Genomic DNA, 12,374 nt, shown 5'->3' with positions numbered 1-12,374 from the left:
ATAAGATGTGAATAATGAGATAGCACTGATTTGAACTCCACCATGTTAACGACAATATCATAAAGGAGATAGACATTTGTGATGAATTATCAGTAGACTGTGATAGAAGACAAAAAAACAGTACTGTCTCCAGACTTCATGGGAAGTAAAAGGCTCAAATCATCATGTAAGCAGGATTTTAAACGAGCCTTGATAACCACGTAAGTATTTACACTAATCGAAGTTTCCAGAGGATCAGTTTTAAGCCATTGGGGAAAACATTATTAAAGAATGAAGTAACACTGATATTAATGTGTAGTAGGTTTCAAAGACTGATAGGAATGAGCCCTTATTAAAAATTTCATTGCAAAAGTTTTAATAATGAAATACATACCCAATATGAAATTTACATGGTTTTCACATATTTATTTCAAAACAGATATAACCTCTTTCTATGGCACTTTCTATATTTAATGTTTGGATTTTTAAAATTGGTACTCACATTTTCTGTTGGGGGCGTTCAGACTGCCTATAGGAATTTCAGCTGCCTGTGCATCTTCTGGGCCTTTCTATTTTAAATTAAAAAATAAAATATGAATGATAAGCAATAGTCATCATTTTATCGAAAAATGAAACATGAAGAGCTATGTTGATTATCAAAAGACATTTTGATCCTCCGGAGTATATTAGAACTTTTCAATTTCATAGACAAACACAGAAGGTAGAGCCAAGAGTCTGCAAACATGTTTTTCCCACTATCTACATGCCGGTGAAAATACCACTCTTACGTAGCTCAGAGTCTTCCATAGAGAGCTAGAGGCTACTTAGATAGTCTGTAATTCATTATTAAATTATGGAAGTCTTTATGAAACCCAAAAGCCCTAGGAAAAAAAATGATTCTTGATTCTTGACCTCAGTTGGCCCTGCTCCTGTACAGTAGACTGTGGATCTAGAATTCTCTTCTGATCTTTAAGTAGATTGTGGAGAAGAAACCACTGCAAACCCAACACTTCATTTCATTCATCATAGCATAAGATGCTGTTTCTGTTGCGTTTCCAGTTAGGAAAAAAACAAAAACAAAAAAAACCTTGCTGACTAAGAAAGGAGATCAACAAACGTACAAAAGAATACAATTTTAAAAGATTTTTCATCCTTTCACATGACAGGAAGGTGAGATTTTGGAATTGACTTCTACAAGTTGAGATGATATGATTTTATTTCAGAGACTGACTCATGGTTCAATTTCAGGAAAGACACTTTCCCTCCCTAGGCCTAAGATTCTTGTTCTGTTGTGTGAAAAGAATACTTCTTATCTGTCTATGGAACATGTCATTTTAGAAGCATATTCCTATCACCCAAAACTGTGGAAACTTTGAGACAAATTTAATGTGAGACATAAGCATCTTTTTTTTAATGTAAACAGAGAAAGTAAACTTAACATTCACATGTTAGAATAACAGCAGTTATTCAAAAGATGTAACGATAGGCTATTCTTGGAGAAGGATGGCTGAGAAGGTAGGATCTGAAGGATACAGGATTAGAAGAGGTAGACAGGCCTCTTGCCTGAAATTGGTGGATCTAGAAACAAAAGAAAAATGTGGGGTTTTTAAAAATTACGTTATATCAAAAGCCTGATTAAGATCAAAAGACTATTAAAAGACAGGAGTTCAGATATTTATTCCAGGATTTTTTTTTTTCCCAAAAAGCTATATATTGTCACAGTATGTAAAGGAATTTAGAGGCAAATATCTAAAACTCCTTTGATGACTGGAAAGATTTGTGAGTTCCTCTTCCTTAAAAAATTTCCTTAAAAAACAGGGAATTCAAAATATATATCTCAGAAATAACTAAAAAAAAAAAACAAAACCAAAAACAAAACAGGAAATTGGACCCATCAAACAATCCTAAAAGTTCATATTATTTATATTTCTCTTTAGGTTGATCTTGCAGCTTAAATAACAAAAGAAATGGTGAGTATATTATTAGTGAGCTAGAGAAGTCAAATCGTTCTAAACTCATTGAATTAGCATCCGAGATGTGTTTACATCTTGGGGCTCTGCACCCTTCATTCACACAGAAGAAATGAGGTCAGCATTAAAGTGATTTAAAAACTAATCTCAGCCTGGAGTTATCTTCTTTCAAACCACATGTGACGTATCTAAACAATAAACACAATAAGGTTTTGTAAAGAAATATTTTTTGTTCACATCCCTGAGTTAGCTCTAGCTCTGCAATCTACTGCCAGACTTGTATTTTGCCAGGTTAATGTGTCAGGAATAGCTTACTTCTCTCTACTCAGGAATCTACTCTTGAACTGTAACCCCCTCCCCCAAGGCCATGGTTATAGGAGGCACGTTTTCTAACTATGTTATATATTTTCATATTTTTCCGGTCCCTTTATTTATGACTTTAAGAATTAAAATGGGAATATTGTTTTGAACCTGATTGGAGGTTGTGTTTTGAGAATTCACACGGAAGATTTTTGTTGTGGAAAACTCAGTGTAACAGAAGGCACTTACTATGAGACATCTCCTTGGACAGAATCACTCTCTCCTACATTATGAAATGAACCCTCCACTCTTAGGTCCTCTAACTAATTCCTTGCTCAACATTTATTTGGCCTCACCTAGTCATGACTAAGGATTTCTCAGACTGGAGAAACCTCAGGGTCGGCTGGTTTATGAAAACTTGTAAACAGAGTGATTAAGGATATGTTTATTATGTCAATCTGATCCACATGTGTTTCAAAGAGGTGCAGAGAGCAGTGACTTGAATCTGTGGAAAATGCATTTTACCCTTGAAAACAGCCTTCAGGTGTTTGGCAAAGTTTTCCAAATAGGATTTATCATGATCAAGAACAGGCAAATCAGGAGTGGATTCTATTAATACTTATCTAGCCTACTGATTCTCATCTATTTATCAAGGAACAAAGGAAAGAAGGTAATCAAATCAGTAGAATACTTCAGGTTAGTAACCTACCAACTGGATAGTTGAAGCAGACTTGCCTCTGCCTGACTGGTCACTTAATTCAGTGTTGAATGCAAGATGGTGGGAATGTCCCATATGCCCATTAACCAGTGACATGCCCTGCTGGATGAGGATGGTTTAAAATTAGTGCTGAAGCCAGAAGAACACAGGTGTAGCCTTTGTCAGTACCACAGTTCTATTTAACATTTTGCTTATTGGCCAAAGGGGTGGATGAGGGTACTGGGAGAATTTCATCAGGATAAATACTTGCTAAAATGAATGTTTTAGGGCATGGGACTGCCCTAAAACATCATGCATAGTCTAAATGCTTTAAGAATGCAACCTCAAATTTGGGGTTAGCAGATGCAAACTAATATATATAGTGTGGATAAACAACAAGGTCCTACTGTATAGCACAGGGAACTATATTCAATATCCTGGGATAAACCATAACGGGAAAGAATATGAAAAAGAATACATGTATGTATAACTGAGTCACTTTGCTGTACAGCAGAAATTAATACAACATGGTAAATCAATTATTCTTCAATAAAAAAAAAAGAATGCAACCTCAAAAATTCTAGTCATGATTTACAAAGGCATGAACGGTGGTAATTTTATATTGTCTATTAAATTGTGAGTTCTTTCTGATGGAGATACCAAAAGGATGATCATCAAAACTGTATTGTACCCTATAACTACTAAATGAATATCTCCAGAAAGATATTCACCAATTAAAGTACTTGTAGCTTCTAAAGTATTCACATTCCTTTTCTTTTACACAATATCATGAATCTTAAAATTATGTTCTTAAAACTCATTTTAAGTTCCCTGACAAGTCCAAGGACCATCTGAAAAAAATATAATTTTTGAATGTTCAGAATTTATTTCACTCATTTCCATCTGGTTACATTTCTAATTATTATGCATAAGTTGATATGTTGGCTTTCTGAATTAGTTTTTCCAGTCCATGAATGCTAGTCTATTGTGTATAAATGAGGATCTTATTATTGTCTTTAATGCTTAGTTAGATTAGAACTCCTTTTGTGGAGGTTAAGTTCCTAAATTTTTAGAGAAAGTGGGATTCCTAAGTTTTTAAGAAAGCGTTGGGATTGAAACTGTCATTCCTAATTCCTGAATTACTATAGTACCCTAGCTTGGGCCCCAGGCCGAAGAACAACCCTAATTCATTAAAACAGAAAAAATTTCTACAGAATTTTGTTTAAAATCTATCTATTGTGAAAAGTTTCAAATATACAAAAAAGCTAAACGAACTGTGATGTCAACACTCAGATATTCACTCCCTAGATCCTACCATTGACATTTTATTCCACCTAGTTTATCACCCATCTATCTACCATCCTTCTATCCATCCATAAATCACCTTATTTTTGATGCATGAAATAGAATTTTTGAATAAATTTAGGGAGGATAATAAACAAGTGCTGATATTTTAAAAGATAGTAGTCTTTTAAAAGACTTTTAAAAGATAGTATACCAAAATGTTCATTGCAGCTCTATTTACAATAGCCAGGACATGGAAGCAACCTAAGTGTCCATCAACAGATGAATGGATAAAGAAGATGTGGTACATATATACAATGGAATATTACTCAGCCATAAAAAGAAACGAAATTGAGTTATTTGTAGTGAGGTGGATGGACCTAGAGTCTGTCATACAGAGTGAAGTAAGTCAGAAAGAGAAAAACAAATACCGTATGCTAACACATATAAATGGAATCTAAAAAAAAAAAAAAAAGGCCATGAAGAACCTAGGGGCAAGATGGGAATAAAGACACAGACACAGACCTACTAGAGAATGGACTTGAGAATACGGGGAGGGGGGAGGGTAAGCTGGGACAAAGTGAGAGAGTTGCATGGACATATATACACTACCAAATGTAAAATAGATAGCTAGTGGGAAGCAGCCCAGAGCACAGGGAGATCAGCTCGGTGCTTTGTGACCACCTAGAGGGGTGGGATAGGGAGGGAGGGAGGTGCAAGAGGGAAGAGATATGGAGACATATGTATATGTATAGCTGATTCACTTTGTTATAAAGCAGAAACCAGCACACCATTTTAAAGCAATTATACTCCAATAAAGACGTTTAAAAAAAAATACCAATAGCATCAGTTACTCAAGGAAAATGACTATAACATATATTGCTTCTGCTTATACCTACAATAGCTAATTAATAGAAATTAATAAAGGCTTGTTTTCTGACTAAAAAAAAAAAGGATAGTAGTGTTTGCTTGTTTAAAAGTTTGTTTAAAAGTCTTTTAAAAGATAGTAGTGTTTGCCCTGAGTACAAGCATTTTATAGTATGTGAATGGGAAGAAAGTCAAGGAATAAGTAGAAAACCATGAAGACTGCAGAATCCCAGGACTTTGTAGGGAAAGTTTACTTTAGTCTCCTGGAGTTTTTTTTTGTTTTGTTTTTTTTTTACAAGCATTTATGTTTTTAACTATCCCACAAAACTGTTCATCTATTTTCTTATAGGGTAATATATAAGAGCAAAAAGAAACAAAATCTAAAAATAAGCCACACTGCCTTTTACATTTCATCATGTATGTAGAAGTGGATCAAATGCAGGCACAATGAAAGCAATTATTCAAGCTGAAAAAAAGATGTGCTGGAATTCCCACTCCTGAGCTTCTTGTTTGTATAATTTTAAATGTCCTTAAGATAGAAAACAATGCATAATTTTTGGAATTTTCAAAGTTTTTGTTTGCTTGTTAATTTGTTTTGGGTTAAGAAAGATACCCAAAACACAGATTGGTAGCTAGGCCTTTAAATCCCTTCATTCTCAGACATGAAATATTCTCCTGTTTCTAAACTAGCCAGGGAGGTCAAATAGGAGGTTGTAATAAGTATAGTAATGGGCCAGCAACAGATGTTCGAAAAATTAATAATCATGCTTATAGGGAAGCTCTCAGTCAGAATGATCTGTGTGTCCTAGAAATCAGAGTCCCATCCCTTAAATAGACAACCTCATGAAGATGTTAATTACTTTTGAACAAGTATTTCTGAAATAAAAGACAAATATCATGAAGCCTTAACATAAAAGATAAACAAAATTTAAAATATACCTCGGCACTTGGTGATACAAGAAGAATAAAACATTTTTCTATTAAGAAGAATCCATGGATGCCTCCAATTAATCCCAACAGTTTCCAGATATGGCCCTTGTTTTCATGGAAATGTCCAAACTCTGAGGCTTCCTGCTTATGTAAACCAAGAACCTAAAAAGAAAAGAGATGGAAAGAAATAACTTTTGATGACTTAAATATCATTTAGTAGGTGCACTGTTGAAAATATATTCAATTTCCATTCTGGGGAACCCCATGACAACACCTGAATTCATTCAAAGCCCAGCTTGCTTTTAGATGTATGAATACTTCCACTATATGATTTAATCAGGGCCAAATAAGATGTGAAAAAAGAAAGGAGAACTTTGAAAAGCTTCTGCTAATGAGTAGACTAAAGCCTCAGCTTATTTCAGCAAGTGGCCTAAATTTTCATACATTCTCAGTCTTTTAGCTGAATTTTTTTCCTGTTTAATCCATCCCAATTTGCACAGCAATGCTTTATAACAAATCAATGTTTTTTATATCCAGAACAAATATAAAGATACATTTCATCCAGGGTTTATTCTCCCCATGCCCCATAGCAATTAAAGAAAACGTTTAATAAATGTTCAAATAAGTAAGAAATCCACCTGAAGGACTTTTTCCATCGAGTGCATCCTGTGTGTGCAGCAATACTGTCAGCTCTCTGGGACACAAAACGATACTAGAAAAGCATTAGGAATTTTCCTCTAGTTGACTCATCCCACTGGTTGTCTCATCCATTTGTTGACCTCATGATTTCTTGTGAGCTAGTAAATCATAATGTATCATATTCCTTCCCCAGGAGAAGACAGTTTGAGAAATAGCTCAGTGGTTTCCATATTTAGGATATTACTAACCATTACATTTAGAAAAGAAAAAAATTATATGTGTATATGTTCATCTAAATAGTGTATAGATATTTATGTACGTATGCATATACATATTGATACATATGTATACACGTGTGAGTATATGTATGGATCTCCATATACACATTGAGTGTATGGACATAACTAAAGACATGTACACATTAGTCCACTTTTTCTTTTGGTAAAGACTTAAAAGGACAGCCACCTAATATTTGGAATTACCATTATGTCACAAAACAGAGGATGTTGTCGTGTCAGAAAAGAAAACAGAGGAAAACCTCACAATTTCAGAATAAAATGTAGATCTTCAAGTTGAATCAATGTAGCTAGTTAAAAGAGGAAATCGTGACAGTGGGATTTTTCTCATTTCCACGCAGACCTTTAAACACTTGCCTTGGATCACGTTCAGAAACCACTGATTTTTCTAGCATTCCACCCCACCTGTACGGCATCTATCTTCCTCTTCCCATAACTTATGTCCTCCTCTCTTTCCTCAAGTAAAGCAACTGCCTTCTAGGTGAAACCCAGCTAAGTTCCCCTCTGTAATATGTCTCTGTAGGGCCGGTGGAGAGTCCCACTCCCCCCAACGTCCACCCCTGCTGCCTTGGGCTGTGTACTCTCCCACTCGGGGAGACCCAGGCAGCCTTAAGATCCTGTTGCTATTTCCCAGGATCCTGGGCAATGAACAGCTCTGCAGCCGCTGCAATGACCTAGAAACAGGCTTCGGCCACCGCCTCAAGCCAGTAAGCCCTGAAATATTTCCAGAAAATTAGATTATAAGGGAAATTAAAACTAATAATGGTTTGTTTCATTTCTCCAATGCTCACTTTGCAATTTTCAGAACATGTAATAATTTTTGAGCCTCTAAGCAACAAGAGGGACCCTGCAGGAAATTGCCAGAGGCTTGTGGAAAATTTTAACATCTCAGACTTTGTGAGAGGTGGGGGAAATCATTTGCTCATCATTATCTACCATAAGAGATTTCAGAAGGGATACATAAGCTCATCTGAAGACCCGCCTCCCTGAACTCTTTTGCATGTCTGGTCCTAATCCTTTCATCTCTGACAAATAAAGAGCCTCCGAAGACTTCAGCAAAGAGCCAGCTTCCTGGAGATTGCATGTTTCTTAAAGGAAATCTAGATGCTAATAGTTGGGCAAGAAAGAGAAATTCATTTTGATGGTTCAAACGAAGAGAGGTTAATGGTGGTGCTATGACAGAGGTGTGGGCAGGTGTCAAGGGTATGAACGAGGGATAATGAGACACCCGGAAACTGGCAACCCCAGGGAACCATTATCACTCTTAGGGCTGAAAGGGCAAAGGGCAAAGGTTGGAAATAACTGAGGCTCAATTACTGAAGCTCAGTGGGAGATGAAGTTAGGGAGGAGGTCTCCTGCAGGAGGTGTATTACTGAGGGTAATCAGCTGCTTCTAGAGCCAGTGCTGGAGGGAGGGAGCGGGGAAGAGATACCCCTGCCACTCTCTCCTCCTGCCTTGGCTTTTCTGTTGTGCACCCACTGGGGGAACTCAAACAGCAGTCCAGCCTGCAAGGGAGCTGAGGAGGTGCCATCTTCAGGGGCAGAAAAGACAGCAGAGAAGAGCAGAGCATGGATCTGATGAGGGCTGGAGGCCACCGGAGAAAAACCAGTACATCTTATAGCCCATTTGTTTTTATTTATAGATACGTACACTTCCTGAACTTTTGTTAATAGGAATCCATATCTGATCACATAGTTCTAAATTTCAAAAATAAGAATAACCTGGTGGATCTAATGATTAATCATCTCTTTACTCCTACCAGGGTTTTGGGGAAATAATACTGATTATCAAGGAAAACACTGGCCACTGTATCTATGCACCCACGCCACTGTGAAATTCTGCATAAACACCTCCAGTGGCGCAAAGTAAGGAGAAATTAGCAACACTCCATCTGAAACGGAAAACAGCCGCTTACCTGAGGGATCAAATGCAGGAGAGCATCCCCAGAAAGTGTCCCAACAGCCAGACCCACAAACAGCTGTAAAATGAGCCTGTAGTTCTCCTCGCAGCAGTGGAAAAGGATCAGGGTCGTCCCGAGCATGGAGCCCAGCGTGAGCAGCGTTACTGCCATGGTGCTGTAGCCGTATTCTGAGCCCAAAAGGAGATTGCAAAACAGTCAGAGCCCCTGTGAGGGCCTCTGCCAGCGAACATGCCAGAAGAACCCAGCCTATACTATAACCAATAGGGATACAAAATCGTTTTGTGAGTGCTATATTGGGTAAAAGGTTTCAAGGTTTTAATTTGCAAGGAAAAGAATGAAAAGACTTTCTCCAAATTACTCTGTTGCTTTGAAGTTATCCTGACTACCCCTTATGAAAAAAATCACCATAGCAAGCAAGGAGCTAGCTTACCTCCTACCCCCAAAGAAAATAATTTCTCTCACTTTAAACTACAACCTCTATTGACAGACACTGGTAATATTTGTCATTTCATTTCATTGAAACATTTCGAAGGCAAGGAAGCAATGTTACAGAAGGAGCATATAGTTTGGGCCACTGTAGATCAATATTTGTGGACAAAATGAGTACTTTCTTACAAAAATTCTCAAAATTATTTGTAACGTCAGAAGTGTTTATTATTCTCAGTGACTAAAACGAGCGATTGTGTTGGTAAAAACTGATCAGTCAATGTGTAATGGATGATAATATAAATTTGGACAGCCTACCTTTTGGATTATTGCAGTAAGTTTTTATAACCCCTAAAATTTATTCTGTATTTCTAAGCTTCTAGATTTTTTAAATGTTCAGAAAGTGCAATTTTTTTACAATTATTCAAACAGAAACAAATATGTAGGAGGGGAGAAGAAATAAAAGGGTAAAGGAAGAATGGAAAGGGAAAGATTAAGAGGAAGAAATGGCTTTCAGAGTCAAGTATATATGATTTGGGGATAAACAATATTCACACACCATTTTCCTTTGGTTGCAGATATTCAGAGAGAATACTCTGTTTCCACTTAGAAGTTACTAATGTCAGGCCAAATGGTTTGTAAACAATGAAGGTAGGTAATTACAAAATTAAACTATCATTTCCTTTCCTGACCACAGATGGATAAAAAATCAAACAATTTCAGCTATCATACTATTGCACTTAAAGCCCATTGTGGATTTGAAGAAATTACCATCTTAAAATGTGTTATAATTGAAGATGTTGCATTCTCATCATTCTTATACTTTTCTGGGACATTCGTTCTCCACAGTAGGTCATGTGAATGACACTAGCTGGTAAGATGACAATAGGCTTGTGATGTGAAGAGGACCCTTATCGAATTATAAGCTCTAAATTATACAGAGATCGAACATTAAAATAAAGTTGGTAGTGTACTCAGAGGAGGCAAAAAACTTTCACACCTTGATTTTTCCCACTCTCACCGCTACTCCTTTGCTGCTAGGGAAATCTATAAAACGGCTGTTGTTCAACAGATACAGAGTTTCAGTTTTGCAAGATGAGACATTTCTAGAGATCTGTTGCAGAGCAATGTGAAAATATTCAATACTACCGAACCGTACACTTAAAAGGGTTGAGATGGTAAATTGCATGTATTTTTTACGACATGAAAAAAAAATAACAGAAATAGTCTGGAATGATCATACACCTGCCTAGAGGTTTTATTTTGCTCTAATTTAATACCCATGTTGTTAAAAAATCCCTAGAGATATTTAACCAAGTTTCACATCCCATTCTTCCACAAATAGACTCTCAGTGGGAAAGTGATTCTTCTTGACTAACAGATAAATTAAAGACATTTGAAGTTTAACATGAGCACCTGGGTGCCTAATAAAGTTCAAAGTTGCCACATTTTTATGTTGGCTACAAAAGATCAGGAAATGTCAGGAACTCAACAAGGACAAATTAGGGGCTGACATTTCCCAGGCAAAAGGCAAAGTTTCAAGTTCTTCAATTCTTCTACTTTCTCCATTGTCCTGAGGACAGCTACAGTGTGGTTTTGGAAGAGAAAGGATGTTTCATTCCTTGGGAGCTTGTAAATCTTCCTAGGTCTCCTGTGAGTCAGTTTTACCCGCTCTTGTGTGGCAAGAACAGTCTGAAAACCACAAAATCTCTGACTTTCGTGGTCACCAGACTCGGCTGACTTACTCTAGTCCCCTACATAGTGTCATGGCATCTTGATTGGAGTCAGATTTGATATAAATCTTTCCCATCCTTACAACAGAACTGGACCTACCAACTAAATTCTTAACCAATCCTGAGCAGCTCCTTTGAACAGGTCTGAAAAGATTTCTACACGGCCATAGCCTTCTTTCCTGGAAATTCAGTTGAAGGTGGTGCTTAGGGGTTGAGTTTCAGCGTACCGAACACTGTGTTCTTAATAACGTCTCCCTGTGTCTTCCCCTCTTTAACGTCTTACATTCCTGTAATTTCAAAAGGCCAACAACACAAACCTTTCTCTTTAGTTATATGATGCAACATTTTAAATTGAGGGCGGTGGTGTTTTTCTAGGTTCTTTAGTGAGTATGACTTGTTTGGATTTTTCTCAGGAAGACTATTTCCTAGAAGGGTCTAGAAGTTCATTAAAAAGGGAATTAAGCTTTTTTCCTGGATCTTCAGTCCAAAACCCTGTTCCCAATTGGCCTGTATAACCAGACCCCGTGCCAGGGAGGTGTCTGGTTATACAGATCTATTTTTGAGCCATCTCTGACCACAAGGTATTGAATTATTTAGCTGCTCACTTTGAATGAAGCTTTTTTTCCTCTCAGTGAATGTGGAGTCTTAGATATATAGGCCTGGCATGTTTTTGTTCACAATCTTCAAATGAATCACTCGATGTAGAATCCATTATGAGTTAGAAATAAGTAACTGAACAATTCTGCTATGATGGGCATTGCAGACTACCTCAAAGAGAAAGAAAAGCAGTTCTGAAAACTATGTAAGGCCCTCAGATCAATGGTAATATTTTAAATATAGTTAAATGTCATATTTTTACTATCCATCATAGATGTTCTTAGGCCACCATTTTTTTTCTTTTTTTCTTTTTGCCTTTTAAATGGCAGGTGCTTTGAATTTACAGAATGCATTTTTGTACGCATTAGCCCATTGGAACTTCACTGGTATACTGTGAAGTCTTAACAGCAGTGCTCACCTACTGCAGTGATGTTATGGGTCACAGGTGAGTGTAAATATTGATCCTTTCACTTCCTGACACTGCCAACCACAACCCAGAGGCTGGTACCTCCTTGCCCTGGTCACCTCCATCCCAGAACAGACTCTTTGGTTTACCCCAATGTGCCTTCATTTTTACTGTGTGCCATAATGTGGAAATGGATAGGAAGCCCTGTAATATCACTGCTTCCCACTGTGCAGAGAAAGAGACGGGCTTGGGATATAAAGAGATTGCTGAAGATATATGATATATGCCAACAGAGTTGGCTGGGGAAAGAAGGCATGACTCAGCTCTGC

The 12,374-nt window shown here is 37.1% G+C and overlaps 1 protein-coding gene across 8 annotated transcripts in view; it reads right to left on the bottom strand.

The window, feature by feature from the left end:
• Nucleotides 1–12,374, bottom strand: part of SLC39A12 (solute carrier family 39 member 12) — a 72,535-nt gene that overhangs the window by 29,901 nt on the left and 30,260 nt on the right. For 7 of the 8 annotated variants that reach the window (XM_082385431.1, XM_082385430.1, XM_082385432.1 and 4 more), the window contains 4 exons: nt 8,878–9,050; nt 6,037–6,189; nt 2,959–3,069; nt 482–548 (listed from right to left, as the gene is read on the bottom strand). In XM_082385431.1, coding sequence (XP_082241557.1) covers nt 482–548; nt 2,959–3,069; nt 6,037–6,189; nt 8,878–9,050 — 504 coding nt within the window. The remainder of the gene's footprint in view (nt 1–481; nt 549–2,958; nt 3,070–6,036; nt 6,190–8,877; nt 9,051–12,374) is intronic. The other variant, XM_082385435.1, reaches the window with a different exon arrangement.

This window comes from Balaenoptera borealis, assembly GCF_965194805.1.
Source record: "Balaenoptera borealis genome assembly, chromosome: 3".
Lineage (NCBI taxonomy): Eukaryota > Metazoa > Chordata > Mammalia > Artiodactyla > Balaenopteridae > Balaenoptera > Balaenoptera borealis.
Note: the sequence above shows the minus strand (reverse complement) of the source record. Positions and strands in the feature narration are given on the sequence as shown.